Here is a 22,730-nt window from a genome sequence, read left to right as displayed (position 1 = left end):
TTTGAAATGTTTTACCTAAACTTACACTAAATTCAAAAATAAAAAAGGTCGGGGTAATCAACAAAAGAATCCAGATCCGGAGAATGACCGAGGTAACTTAAATTGCTATATAATTTTCATACCTAAATCCAATAAGTAGTTAAACGACTTCAACAAAAGGAGAAGGTTCTCAATTCGCTTGGTATTTTTTATTTCTCAAAGAAAGTTTTTCGCGTCCCCCTTCCAATAACCGGGATATTATGTTTTCCTGGATCTCAACCTTTTTACTAGATGGAACTCGAATCTTAAGTTCGAACTCCTACTATGATGTTAAGATATTCTTCTGATTAAATTCGTTGCGGGTCCAATGACAGTTTAACTTTCCCCCGGGACAAACTTGACCTTCAGTGGTTGGTCAAGCTGTAGATCTTGGCTACACAGGAGTTGCAGCGGTGGGAACGAGAGGTGGGAATAGTCTCGTACCTATATCGGCTTATGTGGGTAGTTTAATTTCACATTTGCCTACAACTACCAATACTTATTTGCACGTTATTTCCAGGTGATGATGCGCAACATGCGTCAGTTCATGTCTGGAATGAAGAACTACCTCGTCAAGCACGGGGAGAGGGAGTTCGAGAAAGAAGTCGAGAAGGAGAGGCTGAAGGTAATATTTTGAAAGAAAGACAGAAAAAATATTTATTTAGTACCAAAATAAAACAATAAGTACAAATCAAAATTATCTCTCAGTTAATCCTTATTTTAACTTCTTTATCAGATAAGTACCTACTATTTATTTTCTTATGACGTGGGTTGCATCGACGCATCCTCAGAATTCTTGACGCGGAGCATGAATACGTTGACAACTCAAAAAATACTTATTTTCAGATGGATCAATTCCTATTTGAAAACACAAATTAATATTTATTTACATAACATCTTTTTTTACAAAAATTACTATCTACAATTTAAAAAAAATCTTGTAGTAACCTACATAAAATAAATAGGTAAAGCAATTTTCAGTACTAACTTCCAACATAAAATATAGAGTTTAACGGAAATGAAAGTGGTCTTTAAAAGCTTGTTTAATTGCAAAAAATACGCTGAAACTACATGGCTCACTACCTACATTTATAATTATTTACAGTTAAAACCCATTGAGTTATGTAGAGTTTAATTGGGACATTTAAAAGCGGGTTTTAAAGCCTGCTTATTTACAAAAAGGTGAAACTTCATGGCTTGCTTCATTTATAATTTATTTCCAGCTAAAACCCACTGAGTTCTTAAACATCGACGCGATCCTCGAGGGCGTGATGCACCGGCTGGTGGTGCGGCCGCTGCGCGCGCGCCTCTACGCGCTGCTGGCCGGCTGGCACGCGCCCGACGTGCGCCGCCTGCACGCCGCCATCGAGCGCGCGCACCACGCCACGCCGCTGCAGCTCGGGGTCAAGGTCAGTCTTGGCAGTGGTATAATATCGTGTGGTAGTCACTAGTTTGACATAATGAAGGTACTTACTTATACGGGGTCAAGGTCGGTCACTTTTGCTATTGCAATAGCACAAAATATCATATTGTAGTAGTTGAGAGAAGAGACAGAGGTTGACATAATAAAGGTACTTATACTGATAAAACAATAATAACTTCACATGTTGCCAAAAATCACGTACTTGCAGTATGCCACGCCGCTGCAGCTCGGGGTCAAGGTCAGTCTAATGATGAACCCTCTTTATTGCATTAGCAGGCGAGCAATATCATTGATATCATGAATATTTGGTGACGGCGACCCCAGTGCCCCAAATGTTCTTGCTGAAAACTTTGTATGTATTCATATTCTATTGTGTGCTAAATAAATAATATTCTATTCTATTCTATTCTATTTGGATCAGGCAGGACAGCAAAAGAAAATGACGCCAAATGATGACAATTGTGTGGTTACGGCTACCGTTCACCTTTGCCCATTGTCTGCCTCTGATAAAACATTAAAAAAATTTATAGAAACCAATGACATGGTCCTTAAGCCTTCCTCTACTATAGACAGGATAATGTTTTGTTAGGTTCCTACCACAAAGTGCTTTATTTACTAGAATCAACCGTAACTAGACCTTGAGCAAAATTTAAGCATAGCCATCAAATTATAATTACAGCCGAGGTAGGTAGTGATAAATACTTGTTTTATGTACTATTTAGTACTTAATTGTTTACATAGTTTACAATATCAATAAGTACCTTTGTTGACAGGAATCCACAAAAGTGCCGTCAGCTGCTGTCCTTGCAGTGATCTCAAAACACTTCCTGAAGATGCAAGAGGCTGACTCCCCTTTGGATAAACTTGAAAACCTCCTCGCTGCCATATCTGTCATGTTCAACGCTGTAAGTGCATAATATTCTACCTTTTTTACTAAAATATTATTATAATGCAAATAAAAATAATTTAAGTAAAAGACCACCGCACACAATAATAACACAACTAGGGCATGCATTATTCGTTCGATATTGGTATTCGAATATTTCGAATACTAAAATTTATGGTATTCGAATACTTCGAATAAAACGATTTTTTCGAATACTGCTATTTTCAATATAATGTAAATTAAAAGAAACACTTTTTTGTCTATAATCATTTTAATAAGGATCAATTTGCTTAATACAATCGTCTAACTTCATAATCATAAAAAATAACTGCTTGAAAAAAAAAACGCTGTTATCGAAGTTATTCGAAAAAATACTGTTCAAACGAATGAAGCCCCACATCGGTGATCTGCTACCTGAACACCAATTTGGTTTCCGGGAAAGACACTCTACAACTGAACAGATCCACAGAACCATAAACAAGAAGCACTAGAAAAGAAACGATACTGCTCAGCTGCGTTCTTGGACATAAGTCAAGCCTTCGACAAGGTCTGGCATAAAGGGCTCATGTAAAAACTGAAACAGAACCTCCCATGTCCGATCCACGAAATACTTAGGTCGTATTTGAAAGACAGATGCTTTGAAGGCAGATCTGGAGACTCTTGTTCTGCCTTATGCAATATAACGTCCGGTATACCCCAGGTTAGTGTCTTGGGGCCCGTGCTATACCTATTGTTTACCGCAGACCTGCCAACAACTGCAAATACATTCACAGGAACCTTTGCTGACGACAATGTAACTATGTAACAATGGCAACACACGACGATCCAGTCACGGCCTCACTCTATCTCCAGGAAAGCCTGACGGAAATGGAGAAATGGTACCATTCATGGCGTATCAAACGGAGAAAAATCTGTGCATGTTCATGTAACCTTCACTCTCAGAAGAAACTTCTGCCCACCGGTTAAACTTAATGGAGAAAGCATACATGGACAAAGAGGAAGCACCTAGATGCCAAACTAAGAAACATGATGTGGCTTGTCGGAGTTTAGTCACAGCTGAACACTAGTCTGTAGCAAAATTATGGTCTACAAAACTATCCTTAAACCTATCTGGACCTACGGGATTCAGCTGTGGGGAACAGCTGCCAACTCCAATCTCGACATAATCGAGCGTTTCCAGACAAAAGCCTTACGTTTGATTTACCAAATACCGTGGTATACTCGTATCAGCAACAGGCTCATCTATCAGGACTTGCCATTGCCCACAGTCAGAGAGGAAATAAAAAGCCACACACTCCGCTACAAGTAAGGATAAACTTTCAAATCATCCAAACTCATCAGTCCAACAACTCATGACCATTGAAGGCTTCCTATTCAGCAGACTGCAAAGAGCTAGTGTCAGGAGTCTCCTTAGTAGATTCCAGGACAGTTGAGAAACCATGACCACTGAGGGCAACTGAGTCACTAGACTCCTGCTGATTTACTACGAACAAAAAATCTCATTACAACAGGAGATAACTACACCATAACACTAGCACCATCGGAAACCATATGCCTGGCACTTTAACCTTTTTCGCGAATATTGGTTGGCACTTGAAGGAATATCTGCGATTGCGCGCACTTGTCCATTCATCTAACCTTACCGCTAACTTCTTGCCTGCAGTTTTAATAGTTTTAAGTTTTATTAAGTAGTTTGCGGCAGATATTTTTACACAAGTTTTTAATAGGAAAGGCGTATTCGTATTGTTCGAAAAGACCGAATAATTATATAGATGCTATTCGAATAATAAATGTGGCGAATATCCGAATAATATGGATATCCGGATATCCGAATTGCATGCCCTAAACACAACTCAATTTTTACCAGATCCGAGGCGAGCGAGCACTAGGCGCGGACGACTTGCTCCCCGTCCTAGCATGGACCGTTGCTCGCTGTAGGCTGGTCTGCGCAGAGCTCGAAGCGGAGCTGATGTCGGGATTGTTACCGGCTGCACTGCTCGCCGGAGAAGGTGGATACTACTTGACCGCGCTGTTCTCTGCTGTGGCCGTGCTGAAGAGACTGGCCCCTGAACCCGGACCGGATAGCGCTACTCCTGTAAGTTACAGTTTTTACTACGTGATATTTTGACCTTTTTTGCACTACTTTTACTTTAGTAGTGTTTATTTCCATGTCAGCCAATTTCATTTAATAAAAATAGGGATGATAGTGGAGGAAGAATTGAAACAATGAATAGTAGAGACACTCCTCAAAACAGGAGCTAATCTCACTTAGCAAGATTTCTTTGTGGTAAAAATGTAGGTTAATTAAAACTATTTACATCTTCCAGCAGTGGCGTCGTGGCTCAACCGACTGCGGGAACAACGGTGGCGGCGCTGCGGTAGTCCGGGTGGCTTTACCGGACGAGTGCCGCGGGTCGATCCGACGCGTGGCTCTGCCCTGCCGACCCGGGGCCCGAGCGAGGGACCTGTGCCGGGCCCTGGCTCATGCCGCCGCTATTACCAACCCGCAGGACTATGCGCTGTTTGCGCTACACGACGGACAGGGTGAGTTTACAGAACTTTTTCTTAGAACTCAGGCCGTATTTACAATATAAACAATGACAAGTCACTATCGTTATGCATGTTTAGAGAATATTTATTTATTTTTTCAATATAAAAATATCTTCAGCAAATACTTCTTATCGTATCCTGTTTCTTTAAACGTGTCCAATTTACATCCGTTACGATAACTAATTTTGTTTGTTTGTTACAGAGACAATGTTGAACGAGAATGATTGTCCACAAGAGGTGATGTCAGAAAAGAGCGGCCAGAACTTCATCCTTGCCTACAAGAGGATAGATGCGAAAATCGCATGGCCTCAACAGGCATTGCTTTCTTACCCTTAGGGGGACAGATTTAAAAAGTGACAAGTAATCTCTTAACCTAATTTTATATTGTGAGTTCTAAGACGAATAGGCAGCCAACAAACAGTGCTACAGCTACTAGTAATGTCTATTAGTGGAGCTAGCTAGCTAGAGTTGAATGATCTTTACGATTATTCAAATTACCTAGCTTGATTCTTAGCAGTACCCACGGAAGTTATAGTGTAGCCTTAGCCTAAAAATTAAATTCCACAAACATCAAAAAGGTTGTCGACCATGCTCAGTAGAAAAATAAGTGTTGGACGGTACTGTGGTGGAGAAAATCTATATTTTTATCACGTAAATCTAATAAAGTGATATTTTCTACGATATTACGCAACTGATTTTTTAATAACTTCTCATAAGCTTACCGTTATTATAAGTACAGCGCTTTTAAGCAGTATTTTCGAAGCGTCGCTAATCAACCTCATGCCTAATGTAATATGTAGCTTTTTTACTCAATAATTAGATTAAGTACCTACCTGATGATTTATCTGACTGAACATTTATTTCGGGTTCTGACTACCCTTTTTTGTACATTTATAATTATAGAGTGTGTATCTTTTCATTGGAGTCGTGTGCAAGTTTCGATGGACATTACAATTTTGTGCATCTATTTTTTAATTTTATTTTTCGCGTAGATTTATTTGACTAAATCTACTGCCTTGAAAAGGTAGTTTTATTTCGAGTGTACCTATGTATGTTCCTAAATTTCGATATGTACACTGAACAAAGTCACCAAATCGTTGTTTTTTAGTTCAAATTTTAGTCGTTCACTAAATTCTTGTAGTTCTAAAAAATTTACTTTTGAAGTATCGGTATTTTACTGTTTAATCTAACTTTTATGAACTGTGATGTAATTCGTATTAGTAAAGTAAGGATTTTGTATTAATTTTGTATATTCGTAGAGACGTTTCTTAATATAATTTATTTATACGTAAGTTTAAGGCAACTATTTAACACAACGTTGATTAACTGGTGAGTAAGTTACAGCGATACAATCGGTTTTAAAATCTTAATCTAAAAAATTCTTTTTATATTAACCACACGTTATTAGGTTTTACCGAATGGTCTTAATTTATATTATTATTATTGATTTTAATCCGTTGTGAATTATCAGTTACTTGGCCAGATCAAGAAGTGTATCAAAGTAACTGCTAGTAGACAAATAATTTTAAAATAAGCAAAATCAATTAACACTAGAGTACACGCGTGGCCTACTAGAGTAGACCAGGGTAACATTTTACGCTATAACTTTTTAAGAACTTGCGCCAGAGAGCTGGTATTCCAGGAAAGCCTCGTTGACTAAATTGTCAATAAGCCAGTAAAGTTTGGGTCGCTAGGCGTCTACGCACTTTTCTAAAATTGGCCGTCAAAACTGCGGGTCTACTCAAAAGCCCGAAATCACTCACGAAAAAAATGATGGAAGACTTGCAAAAAATGGATTTACCCCATGTACCAGGCAGTAGAAAGTCTTGAATACTATGACAGATAAAAACAAATCATATTTTTTCAGAAATTTTTTTTTTGCTAACATGGATCTCAGAGTGCAATTTTGGTCCAAAAAATTTACAACTTTTTAATTTGTTTATAATGTTTTATCCCAAATAGTTATACAAAGAAACTTTGATTATAAAAGAACTATAATAAACACTTTAATCATTTACATAATAATTTTATTCATAAATTGTTCACAAACTGATTTACAGTGATTTTAAATTGGCTTACCAGAGTAGGCCGCGCGTGTATTGGTGTAAAAAAAGGGGCGCGTGTACTGCAGTGTTAACGTGTTTCACTGCCATTAATTTTAATTTATGTTCATCACAAAAGACAGAAATGCAAAATAATTATTTTTGGATGGTTAATTTGTTAATATTATCATAAGTTTTTATTGTAATGAATGAAATAAATAATACATCGGCATTAATTTGATCGCTCAAACTTATTCACCATTAGGGTACGTATTCAGATTAACATAAACTGCCTTGTCTTTGCCACAGATAATGTTTTTGTAGTATTAAACCAACTGTCTTTGAGTCTTCCTCACCTATGCTGCTTGGTTGCTAATCTGTGGTAACGTGAGGCTATAATAATAAGTTTTTGTTGTGAAACACCACACGGAAAAAAATATTATAAAATAATAAACACCCTTTGCTTTATCAATTAATATGTATTATATTTTTATTCTCCTGCAAAAAATTGTTGTCTCTTATTAATAATTACGTGGTTACGTTTAACCGTTTTTAGAATCGACAAAAAAAATAATGCCCGTTATTTTGAAATTTTGAGTTGTACCATTTTTCTCGCATGTGACTAATTTTAGGGGTGTTTATCTCAAACAATTTTTAATATTTTATCTGTAAAAGACAATAAAGTCTTAATCCTTGGAGTTTTACAAAGAACCGAAACATCTGAATATGTCTGGCGCCTGGACGCCATTTTGTATTTATTGCAGTCTGTATGTTAACGTTAGTTATATTGTGTACACGTATATTGTGTTTTGATAACATTTTCAGTCATTTGTGAAGAAGTAAAGGAATTTTTACCAAACTCTATTGTATTTTGTTATTTTTAACATTCCTATGATCCTAGTTCCATTCCTGAAAATAGTTCTCAGAGTTACTAATTACTCAAAAGTCTACCCTTTTTATGCACCTACACGTTACACGCTACATGCTAATAAACTGAAAACATTTTAAAAGCAATGATAGCTTGAAATCAAAAATTAATATCTAACTACTGAAACCTTCTCAGTTGTTAGGTAACTGTTAGTAGCTAATATCACTTGCTATAGGTGCCGTATTTACTACAACGTCGAATATAACACCAAACTTTGTATAAGACATCCTATATTATGACGAATGATAAATCTATTAAGCCAGGACACGATATTGATTTAACTGTGACACCATGACAACAATAGTTTATAAGCAAACTATTGCCTATATGTAGGTTAAGGAGTGAACTAGAATTAGTTGAAATAATCTTCAGATTCTAAGAAAATAAAGTGTACCAACCAAACCAAATAAGAAAATGCAGGCAGAATACCCAAAAACCGATCCCTGCCCGTCGTGGGATCCAGTTCGTATCAGATATCCAGTCAGAAAGTTTCCAGAAACAGGAGAGTCCAGCGAAACCATTGGCAGGAGATGGAGGAGTCAGCCGGAGACAATGATGTTTGGGGTAAGTAGTTACCTACGTCATTACCTAGCTACCTATCACTCATGACTGCTATAAGAAGCTATTCATCATCATCATCATTTCAGCCACAGGCCGTCCACTGCTGAACATAGGCCTCCCCTAATGAATTCCACATCGCCCGGTTGGTAGCGACCTGCATCCAGCGCTTTCCTGCTACTTTTATGAGGTCGTACTATTACCAGAAATAATATTATTATTTTGGCTTAGATTTGACCATACATATTTTCTTGGAAAACATAGCGTAAGCAGCCCCCTTTGAAACTTTAAAGTTCGTGACTGAACAAAGTTCGCCGGGTCAGCTAGTATACAGTGTGAGTCACGTTAAAGTGTACATATGAAAATAGATAAGACTAGACCTATTTTTATCGACAAAAAAGAGGTCAAAAATTTTTTGAGATTTTTTTTTAATTTTTTATAGAATTTTTTTTCTTCTAATTACTTATTGTAAAGAAAATGTAATAACTTTTAAACTAAGCGGTATATCCTGATAAAATAAAAACAGTAATAATGCTAAATAACAGGCGATACTGAAAAAATACATAAAATACCCAGAAAATGCCAACAAATAATAAAAAAGGAGACTTTTTGAAAAAAATCTGCTTAAAAATTCGTATTTTTTTGGTTATTTGATAAATTTCTCAAAAAAATGCCCCTACAACAGGTAGTTTTTATTACTTTGTATTATTCTCTATCGTATTATCTTTGTAAAACCAAAAATCGCATGTCTCTATCCCTATCACAACATTTGCTATGATCGTTTGAACAAAGGCCTGCCACAACATTATTCTCCGCTACAGGTAGAGACAATTTTAATTTTAACTAAAATGCTTATTTTACTTCGAAATCTTTTGTTTTTATTTGAAATGTAACTTGTCTTTATCAAAATTACAAATCTAGAGCCATTTTCAGTTTCGTTGTTAACGAAGTGTTGAATGGCGCGCCCGGAGAGGCTTAGTTCAAACAATCATTGCAAACGTTGTGATAGGGATAGAGACATGCAATTTTTGGTTTTACGAAGGTAATACGATAGAGAATAATACAAAGTAATAAAAACCACCAGTTATAGGGGCATTTTTTGGAGAAATTTATCAAATAACCAAAAAAACACGAATTTTTATGCAGATTTTTTTCAAAAAGTATAATTTTTTAATATTTTTTGGCTTTTTTTGTGTATTTTATGTAATTTTTTAGGATCGCCTGTTATTTAGCATTATTACTGTTTTTATTATATCAGGATGTACCGCTTAGTTTAAAAGTTATTACGTTTTCTTCACAATAAGTAATTGGAAGAAAAAAAATTCGATAAAAAATTAAAAAAAAATCTCAAAAAATTTTTGACCTCTTTTTTGTCGATAAAATTAGGTCTAGTTTCATCTATTTTCATATGTACACTTTAACGTGACTCACACTGTATTATAAAAGAAAGTCGTGTTAGTTACACCACTTATAACTCAAGAACGGCTGAACCGATTTAGCTGAAAATTGTAAGGGAGGTAGTTTAGAGCCAGGAGAAGGACATAGGATACTTTTTATCCCGTTCGAAATAAAAAAAAAGTCTGCTTATTTATTGCCATTAAGGCGGAACAAAGTTCGCCGGGTCAGCTAGTACTTACTAAAAATTTGGATTAAAACTGTCAATTATGTTGCTTTACGTATGTCGGTAACCCGGGGAAAGTCATAGCGAGAAAGCTTGGGAGCGTAGGACCGGTTGTGATAGAAATCCTTATGGGAGGCCTATGTCCAGCTGTACTAAGTGTGGGAAGGAAGGCCCGATTTCAAATTACTCGTGCGTACCTATTTTCAGATTTCAATCATTAATAACTAAGCAATCTGTCAACCATGTTTCGATAAAACGTTATCTAGGTATATCTATAAAAGCGAAAAGTGCTGATTGAATGACTCATTCATCACAAAATCTCAGAAACTACAAGGGCTAGAAGTCTCAAATTTTGCATGGGGGTTCCTTTTAGAACGTAGGTGCTTACCAAGACGGGATTTTGCAAAACTCAACTCCTAAGGGGGTAAAACGGGATCCACGCGTACGAAGTCGCGGGCGGCCGCTAGTATAAGGTATAGGTAAGACCATAGCTCATTAATTAAATTGGTATTTTCAGAAAGCACCCATAGAAGAAATCAAGAACTACATGAGAGACTACATCATAACTAAAGAGCTGACGCAGTCGCAAAGCATGCAGGACTTCGGTCGCAAGGCGCCGGAGACGAAGAGGTTCAACAAACACACAGCCAGTTCTGAGAATGAGTACATCTACCCTCTTAGCAGAAGAGTAAGTTTATGTTTATATATAATAAATCAAACGATGTAGATAAAAATTCTTCTCACACCACTTTTGAGAGATTGGCAAATATCTGAAAGAGCAGATTGAGTATAAACTAGCCCCTATATTTTCGACAAATGGAAAGTGTACTAAACCATAACTGATTATCTGATGTTAATCTACTCGTAGCTCATCAACATTCTAAATATCCTATATATTACATAATAATACCTAAGCTACCTATGTACATTACATGAGGAAGGAAAAAAAATGTTACAATTAATTTTAAAAAAATAAGCGAATTCTTGACACAGACATTCTTGTAAAGCAGAATTCCCACATACTTCGATCATTAAGGAAAACTAATCTAAGTTCAATGGTAATTTCAGCTCGAAGAAAGAGTACCACTATGCTCTGCGCATGCGACTTCGGTGATGAAAACTTCTTACCCTCCACCCACCACCCCTCCAAGGCTGGTGACCGACAAGGATCAGTTCAAGCATCCTGCCAGCTTACCACCAGACCCAGTAAGTGTCATAAATTCCTTTCACCAAATAATTAGTAGCAAAAATCTGTAAAAAGAACACAATTTAGCAAGACAGAAAGAATCATAGATTATTTCAAAGTTGATAGAGCTAACTGGGTGCCTTTAAAAGAAACAAATGATAGATCTGACTTCTCCACCCAACGTAAAGCGCTTGCGCGATCGCGAGTTCGCGACCCATGACAGTCCACGCGACCTGTCATTGGCCTATGATCGCGCCGGGGATGGCGATCTGCACGCGTTGGTGAGGTTAAGGTCACTTCCTATAATATTACTAACATAAACTCTACATTACAGCTAGAGATCGAGCCCAGCTGGCACAAAGAACTAGAGCCTCTAGACACGACACACGAAGGCTTCGAAAAATACCTGGATCCCTACCTGACTACCAGTCGCTTGCACCACCGGCCGTTCACTGCTGATCAGCTCAGTAAGCTGTCTGCTTCTAATGACATCATCACTTATTACACGTTTTCTGAAGATCCATGGGTAAGTTTTAACTACAATTGAAGAGAATCTCTATTAAATATGAGCATTGTCCATTGAAACTTATTGACGTCATAATATCAGCTCTGCTGAACCCTCCATCATTTCTAGCGTGAATTTCTTTTAACAGTGTCCTTATTATTACTTCAACTGCAAGAAGGCGCTGCAAGCGCTGCATGCAGGCTATTAAGGGCCAGTCTTTAAATCATTAGGAGAGTCCTATGTTCAGAAGTAGACGACCTGTGGCTGAAATGATGATGATGTTAATTTATTGAATCTTTCTTCCATCTACTATGTAGCCATCCTACACTATACAGAGTGGTCCAGACCAGAAGATACACATTTGTTTGAAAGTTGACAATAGGTTAGCTGATCCTTTTAAGATCCTACCACCAGTGCTTTCGGTTTTCGGAATCTTGTATAGGTAGGTAAAAATATTTCAGTATTTTTTTATCAAGTTCGAGTACCTACCTATTATTTCAGATCAGAAGACCGAAGCACAAGTCAGAGGAATGGAGACTGCCTCTTAGCAAACAGAAGTCTATCTACGATAGAGAGAAGTTCAAAGAGGGTTTTAGGGAAATCCGCACGCACAACAACCCGCAATGGGTACCAGGGTAAACTTTTAAGTAATTTTTGTATTTTATTGTTAGGTATAGTTTTATATTTATATATTTTTATGTAGAACTAGTGCTTCAACCATACCAACGCGTGCAGATCGCCATCGCCGGCGCGATCATAGGCCAATGACAGGTCACACGAACTGTCATGGGTCGGGCGACAGGGACAGTGTCTTAGGCATAAGGGACTCTCACTAGGAAGGAAGTCTCCCCTCCTGACCTCAAATCCTGAGCACGGGAGTGGTTCCAGACTTTCCGCCCGTACAGGTTCATTATTTTTCTTCTGCTGTGGCTAATGAGGTGTAAGACTAAGCCGCCATAGTGGTCTGAAATCGATCAACCTTAATTTATTAGGTACAGAGTCACCAAATTCAATGTAATTTCTGAAAACAAAAGTTAACAAATTCGAATTCCAATCATAACTTTGTTTTACACCACCATGGTTCCTAGCCTAGTCCATATAAAACCTAACAAAACAAAACATTCTCAAATCTCAAACTTGATTTCAAATTTTTCCTTTGGCAGCACATTCCGCACAGAAGCACGAGACAACTATCGCCCTCAGTCAGTCAGGATGCTATCCCACGTGGAACATCTAGAAGAAGACGTGAGGAACTACTACCATCGCTTAGTAGCTGGTCTGCCAACTAACGCTCCTGCAGAATATACCGCTACCTTGAAGAACTATAGATCGGAGACCACGCACATGGGGACAGGCAGGCCTATATGCTCGGCTTTGGACCAACATGTGGAGAAGAATATTAGGTTGGAAAGAAGGAGTAAGGCACGATAAATTGTGCATTAAACAACCATCATAGCATTCAGCTCTTATCGTAAGCATAAGCTAACTATGTACTTTAAAATGCTACTGTTAATTAATTGAATAAGTATAAATAAGAATTACTATTGGTATAATTTCAAACACCTACTCATAGTACTTATTATTATTTATTATTTCATAAGATATTGTATTCAGGTATAGCCCGACCAGAAACATAAAAACCCTCGCCATGTTGCGGAAAACTAATGGTACCAATTTCTTTTAATGGCAACAGCACCCCTAGACAAAACGCACTTTTTGATCGAATCGAAAATCGAATCCGTCAAAACTCCATACAAAAAAGGGGCTTTTTGACCACTTTTCGACTGGTTTGCGATTATAATTTGCACTTTGTCTAGACCCACAGTAACTGAAAACTTCATTGACATATTGTCACCTTGCATTTCAGTCTATTGCTGTCAAAGTGTAAACAAACTTTATTTTAAATGTGCGCAATTGGTTTTGTGAATTAAATTGCTAAAATATTTTTATAGTCGTGAAAGAAAAGTGGTTCACAATGTGTTAAAGTATTTGTCGAAGAGAAATACTAAGGGTTCGGACAATATTTTCATTGAATAATGTTTCCGACAAAGGTTGTCAAATTGACTGACATGTTAATCGTATAGTACAGTCCACTATGAAAATTAGCTGTGGTTTGTTTCAACTACCTATTTTAAAAAAAATTGTCACTTTCTAAGTGTTGAATTTTATAGAATTAGGAAAGAAGTACCGAGTTTGAAGCATTCATGAGCAGACATGGCAGTTGAATATTCAAGTTCTGAATTTGATTATTGATGAATAATAAAATAAATTCTACTAGCTCGATTGATGGTTTCATTTAATTTATTTAAAGCAGGTTACCTATAATAATATTTTTTCGTTAATTTATGAAAATATCAAATTAGCGCGTAATCCTGAATCCTGATACATAAAGTTAGCCTATTAATTTAACACAGGTACGACTGTACTCAGTGTTGCACTATCAAATGCAATTGACGCGCCTCTATGCCAGGGTTTTTATGTTCCTGGTCAGGCTATATCTACTTACTTTAGCTTCTTCAGTTATTTGCTGGAGGTAATGCAATCATATCAAAGGTTGGTTCTAGGTAGGTACTTAAATGCGAACATCCACTAGAAATAATTACCAATTACCTATCTACTAACTAAACCTGTATTGATTATGAAATCAGTAAGGAATAAATTAATACAGCTAACCAACCTCGTTTCATTTTAAAATTATAGACATGAACGTAAAATATCTTTGAACCGATTTTGCTACCGATCTGACGTCATCTGTGACATATTGACAATGTCTCATAATAGTATAAACACAAATAAATACTGATTAAAATGGATTATCAGGCCATAAAATATATTATTATCTGCAAAATGGATCAAATATAAAACTAATTCAATCATTAATTGAAGCCAATGAAACAGAAATGGATTTAACATAATGGGCAAAGCAAAACTCATACAAAAATCCAGCAAAATGCTATCCAAACATAAATGGAAATACTGGTGTTCCTTGTGGTGATAATGGTGATATTCTATGCACTATACTTAATACAGCCTTACTGGATTTTGGTTATATCATTAGCTTTCGCCTATTCTTTGTATGTTCAACTCACCATGATATTTTGACTTTTGGGTAAGTGTGTTTTTCTATAGTTTTTTAGGAAAAGATTTGATTGTTTGGTTGGACCGAAACTACTGAACCGAATTGAAAAATATTTTCACCGTTAGAATGCTGCATTATTTTTTATAAAATAGGCGGTCCTACGGAGTTTTCCCGGTCAGCTAGTGAGTAAATAAAAGTTATGAATAAAAGTTAAGATCGGCCTGGGGTTTCGGTCGACGAGCCTCTTTGCGGACAAATTATGCCTTAGCCTATGCGCAGACCATCGATTTTTTGTCGGCCGATAGTTTAGTCGGGCAGTTGATCAGTATGGGCATGTATGGAAGTGCGCACATTACGCCGATTCGATTTGGCCGATTCTTCATACAAATTAAAATCGGGCCCAACTATCGGCCAACTAAAAATCGATGGTCTGCGCCTAGTCTTACGGTATAAGAAAATAATGAGTAGAAATTAATGTAGAAATGGAAGGGCTCACCTGTGAAACGATTATTTCTAAACCTAGAGAGACATCACGGTCACTCCCTAGTCAGCTGGCTCCAACGTCACAATTTAACGAAAACTATCTTAGTTAAACATAAATATACTTAACTCAAAGGCCACTGACTTAAAACTACTTGGAACTGCTAAAAATTAATTAATTTAGGTAGGTAGATAGTCAATTGGTGTTTTCTTTAGCCTTCATTTAATCAATAATAATGAAGCTACCTACATTTAGAAAATCAACAATTATCCACAAACGTGTTCCGAAGGTGGCATTGCTATACTTAAACGGTAAACTTGTACGTCCGTCGCAACTAGTTTGAAATCCTCTATAAATAATTTGCAATGTCTTTTTCAATACTAATGACACTTATAAAATGTCGAAACGTACCAGGTGGTCGGAACTCGCTAGTCAACAGCAAATAATTGTACCATTCACGTGTGATTAACTGTTTACACAAATGTTGCAGACAGTTCGCAACCACCACTCGCTTGCTTCACTTGTTTATTTTAGAATAAAAACTTTTTGAAGAACAAAACACGGTGTAAAAAATAAAAAAACCTCTCGAGTGCCAGTGACGTGCGTAAAAGAGTTTCGCGCGCTTTTTTGACAGAAAGACATCATGTTTAAAAAGTTCTTATTTGTGTTTGTTGTGTTTGTCGCTGATGGTTTTGCTACGGGCTACACGCCACAAAAGGTGATTTTATTATTATTATTTTGGAAATAGTTTTCTAAAATAATTATTTCACAAGAAACCTTGATTATTGACGACACTGAAAGAAATTAATGTAAATGCACGTTGTATGGTTTGACGGCAATACAATGAATGTTATTAAATCATTTTACAGCACGATTATGCAAACAATAGCAGCAATTTACGGTTGATTTTAGTTTCATGTATGAATGAATACAATTACTTACATTGTTATTGTATTTAACGTCACTGTGTGCGTGTACCGGTATCCTTTAATAGTGTGGACAAAAAACAAAGACTCTTTCTTAGGAAAATTGTTTTAGAAGTTCCTATTTAAATCGTAAAATTGTGTTAGGCATGGGATGGATCCAGGATTTTGATAGTCATCCCTAAGTAGTGACATAATATTATGGATCGCAAGTCAAGCTGGTATATTTATGACTAATTTATTATATTTTTTGCACCGCCTTAGTCTCTCTAATAATTGACCTGTGGTTGACTCTCAGAGAATGCCACCTGGCATTAAGTCCGCCACTGTACAGTTTTATGTGCAAAAAGTATAACTAAATAAATATATTTTTATTTCAATAGGAGTTTGAGTATAAACAATCTTAAAAAATAAGTTAAATACTTTGGGCAAAAACTTGGTCATAAAAACTTTATTTTACCGGTAAGGATATCCGGCACATTAAATCCCAACTAATATTATAAATGCGAAAGTAACTCTGTCTGTCTGTCTGTCTGTCTGTCTGTCTGTTACGCTTTCCCGCTTAAACCTCGCAACCGATTTTGATGAAATTTGGCATAGAGATAGTTTGAGTCCCGGGAAAGAACATAGGATAGTTTTTATCCCGGTTTTTGAAACAGGGACGCGCGCGATAAAGTTTTTCTGTGACAGACAAAATTCCACGCGGGCGAAGCCGCGGGCGGAAAGCTAGTCTACTATATAAAAATATGTCGGGTTTTCCTTCCTGACGCTATAACTCCAGAACGCACGAACCGATTTCCACGGTTTTGCATTCGTTGGAAAGGTCTCGGGCTCCGCGAGGTTTATAGCAAAGAAAATTCAGGAAAATTTAACAAACGAAATTCCACGCGGGCGAAGCCGCGGGCGGAAAGCTAGTTAAAATATAAGTGTCATGTGAAATGGAGAAAGTAATCCACGTCTTTAATTGATTTGGATCATCTGAAAGTGACCAGTAGATAGTATTACTTTCTCCTTGAATAATGTGAAAGACTTATAAGTAACTTGCATTTTGAAATCAATTTGTTGTATTTTCATAGTTTCTCATAAAACAATTAGAATCGTACACTAATGATCATTTAGGTAATGAATGAGAAATAAATGATGTTTGTAATAATTGTAGACTATTACTTGTGTGAGAATTGTTTTTCTGTTTGTCAATAATAATTTGCATGGCAAACGTACCATTTACTGCAGCAACAATTTACAGCAATGTATGGGCTTCTTATTTAGCATGTAATAGGTGCGATTTTGCATCGAAAATATAGTCTAATATGCGGGCGATTGTGCTTACAGCCTTTATTATTTTTAAAAGCAATCATTCTGGTTAAATAAGCGGAAAGTTGTATTTGACAGGAACATACAAAAGTTTTAGCGAGTTATTCGCACTTTGTTATTGTACACAAAACTTGTGAATAGATTTTAAATTTAGCTTATAGGTGTTAGATGTTTTACTGTGTAAATATTGAGTCAAGTTTTTTGGGTATAGCAAAAATGTATGCCGAATAAATATGATTAAGTACGTTAGTGGTACAATCGTCTCAAGTATGTAACGCTCTTTTACCAGGCCTGTTCATCTCCGCGAGTTTACATCGAAAACAAAACACGCACGATGGCCCATCTACAGGATACTATTCGATAAGGCCTCACATACGAGCGAACATTGACTCACGCACGCGTATTCTTGTGTATGATGGAAGAAAATAAAGAAAATGGTGTACTAAATACTGTGCAGTATTTAACTGCCTAAATAATAATAAAAACACAGAATGTACTTTTTTAAGTTGCCTCAAGACAGTGAGAGGTAAATAAGTAGTTAATATTATTCATGATAATTCATGCTAAATCATGTATTTCCTCCGCCATTTTCCGCAGTTTGGCACCTCACGTCACATCATTTTACCGAAGTCAGCCCTATAGCTTCGGCGCAGTGCCGATCACTGACGTTTGTCAACAAAATGGTGCTTGACTCTTGAGACAGGCTAAATTACACCATAATATTGTTAACTAGCTTTCCGCCCGCGGCTTCGCGCGCATGGACCCCTGAACAGTATTTTTTTCCAAAATAATATTTAGCCTATGTTACTCGTGGTTAATGTAGCTTTCGAATGGTGAAAGAATTTTTAAAAACGGTCCAGTAGTTTTTGAGCCTATTCAATACAACCAAACAAACAAACAAAGTTTTCCTCTTTATAATATTAGTGTAGATGACATTGAGCATAATTTTTTTTTAATACCTTCGCGAAGTAAAACTTCTGTACGTAGTACTTATTATTATTCTGTGCTTTTACTTAGAACCCCTCACCTCGCTTTCCTATTGTACTTCTAAAATGGCTCTACTTTACCTAAATGTAATTGGTTTTCTTTGGCTCTTGGCTTCATTTAAAAATCTATAGCTATATGAGCATAATACACTAACCATGTATTTGACAATGTAGGCTCCTAAGGCATCAAAGTCCTTACAATATAGGTTTGGTCGATACTAGTGCAACTTTCACTGCTCTACATCTAAACGAGTTAACCTCGCATACATAAGCAGTGTGAATATAGTTCATATGATATTTAGGTCACATAATCTCAAATCTACGCATGCTAAGCCCACATGAATATTTGCACAGCAGAAACTTTATCATAGAGGCTTCGATTGCTATAGAATGTTTACAAAAGCTGTCATCCGCCTTGCAATGGAGGGAAGTCGAATCTTAATTTCGAACTCCTCCTATGTTCTTCTGATGAATGTTGTTGCGGGTTCAATGACAGTTTAACTTTCCCCCGGGACAAACTTGACCTTCATTGGTTGGGTTTTTATGGCGGTCAAGCTGTAGTTCCTGGCTACAGAGGAGTTGCAGTGGTGGGAAATAGTCCCGAAGGTAATGAAAGCGCTCTACGCCGATAATTTACCAAAATAAGTGCAAAGGCAAGTGTTTATTGTACACATGCCAGAACCTACACCATTTTATGATGGCGCATGTTTGGTAGGTTCTATATAAAATCAACATACGCTATCATTATAATACCATAAAAAGCTATTGCTTTTTATGGTATTATAATGATAGCGCGTAATAGGTATTCCTATTACGCGCAAAATTTATAGCATGACAACAGATTTTTACTCTTGCAATCAAAGATTAGATAGTCAATTTAATTCAGTTGTGTTGGTTTTAAAAAAGAGGAAAATGATCACCCGGACTGTATGTCAGACCCGGAGCATGTACCCCTTTTAAATAGTTTTTGTGCTTTCCAGCTGTTCATTTCAGTGTACTACGAGAGCAGATGCCCGGACAGCAAGGCGTTTATTCTGGAGCAGCTGCGACCTGCGATGAAGCTGCTGTCAGACCACATCATGCTAATGCTAGTACCGTTCGGGAAGGCAAGGGTGAGTACCAGCTGTTACCTTCAATGTATTCCGAGGGCCTGTACCCGGATAGCAAGGCGTTTGTTCTGGAGGAGTTGCGACAGCCCATGCAGTTGCTAACTGATCAAGTCATGCTCATGTTAATGCCATTTGGAAAAGCAAGGGTAAGTTACAGCTGTTACCTTCAATGTATTCCGAGGGCCTGCACCCGGATAGCAAGACGTTTGTTCTAGAGTAGTTGCGACAGCCCATGCAGTGGGTCACTGACCAACTGCACGGAAAGTATGGGTGAGTTCCAGCTGTTCATCTCAGTATACTATGAGAGCAGATGCCCAGACAGCAAGGCGTTTGTCCTGAAGCAGCTGCGGCCGGTGATGAAGCTGCTTTCAGACCACATCATGCTAATGCTAGTGCCGTTCGGGAAGGCAAGGGTGAGTTCCAGCTGTTACCTTCAATGTATTACGAGGGCCTGTGCCAGGATAGCAAGACGGTTGTTCTGGAGTAGTTGCGACAGCCCATGCAGTTGCTAACTGATCAAGTCATGCTCATGTTAATGCCATTTGGAAAAGCAAGGGTAAGTTCCAGCTGTTACCTTCAATGTATCACGAAGGCCTATGCCCGGATATCGAGTAGTTGCGACAGCCCATGCAGTTGCTCACTGACCAACTGCACGGAAAGCAAGGGTGAGTTCCAGCTGTTCATCTCAGTGTACTATGAGGGTTTGTGACCGGACAGCAAGGTGTTTATTCTGGAGCAGCTGCGATGAAGCTGCTTTCAGACCACATTATGCTCATGCTAGTGCCGTTCGGGAAAGTAAGGGTAACGTCGTACGACTCGTACTGGTAAAGAGAATATAAATCACACTGTGACGTCCACAATGCTATTCGTGACGTATTTGCTGCTCACCTCGTTTGTACAACTTGATCGGAATTTGACCGTGCGTCAGTGTTCTGATACGGATCATAAGCCTTGATCTTGATAAAATCCATTGACTTTGCGACAATATGACTTACCCATTTTTACGCATTTAATTTTTCAGAGTATAAACCAAGGATACGGCGGTTTCCAATGCCAGCACGGTCCGTCTGAATGCCTGGGCAACGTAGTTCAGAGCTGTGCCCTGGACCAAATGCTGGACCGGACTGACGCCCAGAAAGTGGACTACGTGGCGTGCGAGTTTGAAACATTCGCTGGAGCTAAGGGGGATCTCTCGGTGAGTGCACTAGAACTTTAGAACTTCTTGAAATCATAATTTGGCATCTTATGTAGTTAGTTGTAAAGCTCTTGGAATGATAATGTAACTCTAGATATTCTGATCGCAAAACAATTTCTCTAGATCGATTTTCCCATTTATAATATTCACCATCACCTTCTTCTACTTAATGTTTGGACTTAGGGCTACTAGCTGGACTATCCGCTATGGATGTTCCGCTAAATATTTTCTCGTTCGGTCTATTCGGATTTTTTTTTAGTTCAGCTAATAGCGCAAGTTAAAAGTCGAGCGCGAAGCGTGAAGGCGTTGATTAAGATACTTTATTTTAAAAAGGGTGTCCAAAACCTACCTAAATGTTAATTCTATCTATCTTATCTATCAAAATAATTTAGCAAAACTACCTACCGCCTACGCTAGACGACAACAGCCAGCTCAGTTTGCTTGTGTTGATGACCTATAAATTGATTGATTACGTAACCATTAACCAATCAATCACCTGTTTCATTCTAGTGCGTGCAAAAAGCGAATGTCTCCCCTGACCTAGTGAGGGACTGCATGGCATCAGGCAGGGGAACGGAACTGCAACTCGACGCGGAGTACCTCACGCGGCTTGTCAGCCCGAAGTTCGTGCCCACGGTCACTATTGATGGGGTGAGTTCATCATCATAGCAAGCTTAAGTGGCAATGGGCAGGGCACATAGTACGCAGAACTGACGGCTGATGGGGCAGCATGGCTCTGGAGTGGAGGCCACGTACCCGAAAGCGCAGCATGGGACGTACTAGGGTGGATCAAAGACCTCTTAGAGGTAGCAGGAAGGCGCTGTATGCAGGTTGCTACCAACCGGTCAATATGAAAATCTTTGAGGGAAGTCTATGTTCAGCAGTGGACGTCCTGTGGCTGAAATGGTGATGATGAGTGATTGATCATCATCGTTCTGCCTTCTGCATGGCATCAGGCAGGGGGACCGAACTGCAGCTCGACGCGGAGTACCTCACGCGGCTCGTCAGCCCGAAGTTCGTGCCCACGGTCACTATTGATGGGGTGAGTGCATCATCATTGTTATCATCATCATCATTTTCAGCCTAAATCAGTTCATTGCTGGATGGAAGCTCCAATAGACGCCGAATTCTGAAACCTACAAAATTTTCACGATATTTTATGCGTCATTGATTTATCCTACTTCTAAAAACAAAAATTCAAATTCATTTATTTGCACAGGAATCCAATGCTTAGTCAAGAATTGTTACCCTTTCTTCGATTTTAGCAGTCAATCGCGCTTCATAGCTCTACCTGTAGGGCTTTATTTAAAAAGTGAAGCCCTTTCATTTCCATACTAGATGTCAATTTAAACCAGAGTTCAACCAGAGTCTGACTTTTTGTAATAAGGGACCCTTTGTTTTTTGGAGAGACCTTTATCCATTACCAGCAGCTGATCCCGTTTTACCTCCTTAGGGGTAGAGTTTCATAAAATTCGTTCATAGTGAGCATCTAAAAGGAACGCCCGCAAAATTTGAGACTCCTAGCACTTGTAGTTTCTTAGATTTCGTGATGAGTGGAGTCAGTAGATTTGACGTCCATTGATTAAAACTACGATTATTATTTGGTTCCAGATATTCAACCAGCAAATCCAAGACTCCTCGCAAGTGGACCTGGTCGGTACCCTGTGCTCGGTGCTCAAAGAGACTCCGATCTGCGCGCGCCACTACAACTCCATGGCCATGAGATACGTACTCTTCTGATTAAAACACATTTGTATTTAGATCTAGTTTAATTTCATAGCCTTACAACCAAAGTTCACTATAAGAAAATTACACAATGTTAACACTTAAGTTATTAAGAACATTAATACGTTATATTGTAGTAAGAACTGATACAATTTGTGATTGGTATTGAATGAATCAAAATACGATTTGGTATATCCGATC

General features: G+C 37.9%; 3 protein-coding genes across 12 annotated transcripts in view; all 3 read left to right on the top strand.

Moving 5' to 3' along the window:
- Positions 1-7,773, top strand: part of LOC135078228 (protein sprint) — a 290,396-nt gene extending 282,623 nt beyond the window's left edge. For 9 of the 10 annotated variants that reach the window (XM_063972823.1, XM_063972819.1, XM_063972818.1 and 6 more), the window contains 6 exons: positions 539-643; positions 1,242-1,427; positions 2,215-2,346; positions 4,195-4,422; positions 4,655-4,871; positions 5,080-7,773. In XM_063972823.1, the coding sequence (XP_063828893.1) occupies positions 539-643; positions 1,242-1,427; positions 2,215-2,346; positions 4,195-4,422; positions 4,655-4,871; positions 5,080-5,213 (1,002 nt within the window). In that variant the 3' untranslated portion in view covers positions 5,214-7,773. The remainder of the gene's footprint in view (positions 1-538; positions 644-1,241; positions 1,428-2,214; positions 2,347-4,194; positions 4,423-4,654; positions 4,872-5,079) is intronic. The other variant, XM_063972820.1, reaches the window with a different exon arrangement.
- A 427-nt stretch (positions 7,774-8,200) lies between these two features.
- On the top strand, positions 8,201-13,148 carry LOC135077908 (uncharacterized). The gene is made up of 6 exons (XM_063972440.1): positions 8,201-8,411; positions 10,544-10,714; positions 11,095-11,232; positions 11,547-11,738; positions 12,219-12,352; positions 12,881-13,148. Exons 1-6 carry the CDS (start codon positions 8,262-8,264, stop codon positions 13,146-13,148), a joined length of 1,053 nt encoding a protein of 350 aa, XP_063828510.1. The 5' UTR covers positions 8,201-8,261.
- Positions 13,149-15,682: 2,534 nt separating this feature from the next.
- On the top strand, positions 15,683-22,564 carry LOC135078248 (GILT-like protein 1). The gene is made up of 5 exons (XM_063972849.1): positions 15,683-15,995; positions 19,481-19,612; positions 20,631-20,804; positions 21,315-21,455; positions 22,416-22,564. The coding sequence occupies exons 1-5, from the start codon at positions 15,921-15,923 to the stop codon at positions 22,542-22,544; spliced, it is 651 nt and encodes a 216-aa protein (XP_063828919.1). The 5' UTR covers positions 15,683-15,920; the 3' UTR covers positions 22,545-22,564.
- The last annotated feature ends 166 nt before the right edge of the window (positions 22,565-22,730 follow it).

The sequence above is a fragment of the Ostrinia nubilalis genome, chromosome 14, assembly GCF_963855985.1.
Source record: "Ostrinia nubilalis chromosome 14, ilOstNubi1.1, whole genome shotgun sequence".
Classification (NCBI taxonomy): domain Eukaryota; kingdom Metazoa; phylum Arthropoda; class Insecta; order Lepidoptera; family Crambidae; genus Ostrinia; species Ostrinia nubilalis.
Note: the sequence above shows the minus strand (reverse complement) of the source record. Positions and strands in the feature narration are given on the sequence as shown.

Bases quoted from the DNA above. Each gene is read 5' to 3' on its own strand.
- LOC135077908 (XM_063972440.1), top strand. From the start codon at position 8,262: ATGCAGGCAGAATACCCAAAAACCGATCCCTGCCCGTCGTGGGATCCA. The intron at 10,715-11,094 runs GTAAGTTTATGT...TGGTAATTTCAG, and splicing joins TCTACCCTCTTAGCAGAAGA to CTCGAAGAAAGAGTACCACT. The intron at 11,739-12,218 runs GTAAGTTTTAAC...CTATTATTTCAG, and splicing joins CGTTTTCTGAAGATCCATGG to ATCAGAAGACCGAAGCACAA.
- LOC135078248 (XM_063972849.1), top strand. From the start codon at position 15,921: ATGTTTAAAAAGTTCTTATTTGTGTTTGTTGTGTTTGTCGCTGATGGT. The intron at 19,613-20,630 runs GTGAGTACCAGC...TTAATTTTTCAG, and splicing joins TACCGTTCGGGAAGGCAAGG to AGTATAAACCAAGGATACGG. The intron at 20,805-21,314 runs GTGAGTGCACTA...GTTTCATTCTAG, and splicing joins GAGCTAAGGGGGATCTCTCG to TGCGTGCAAAAAGCGAATGT.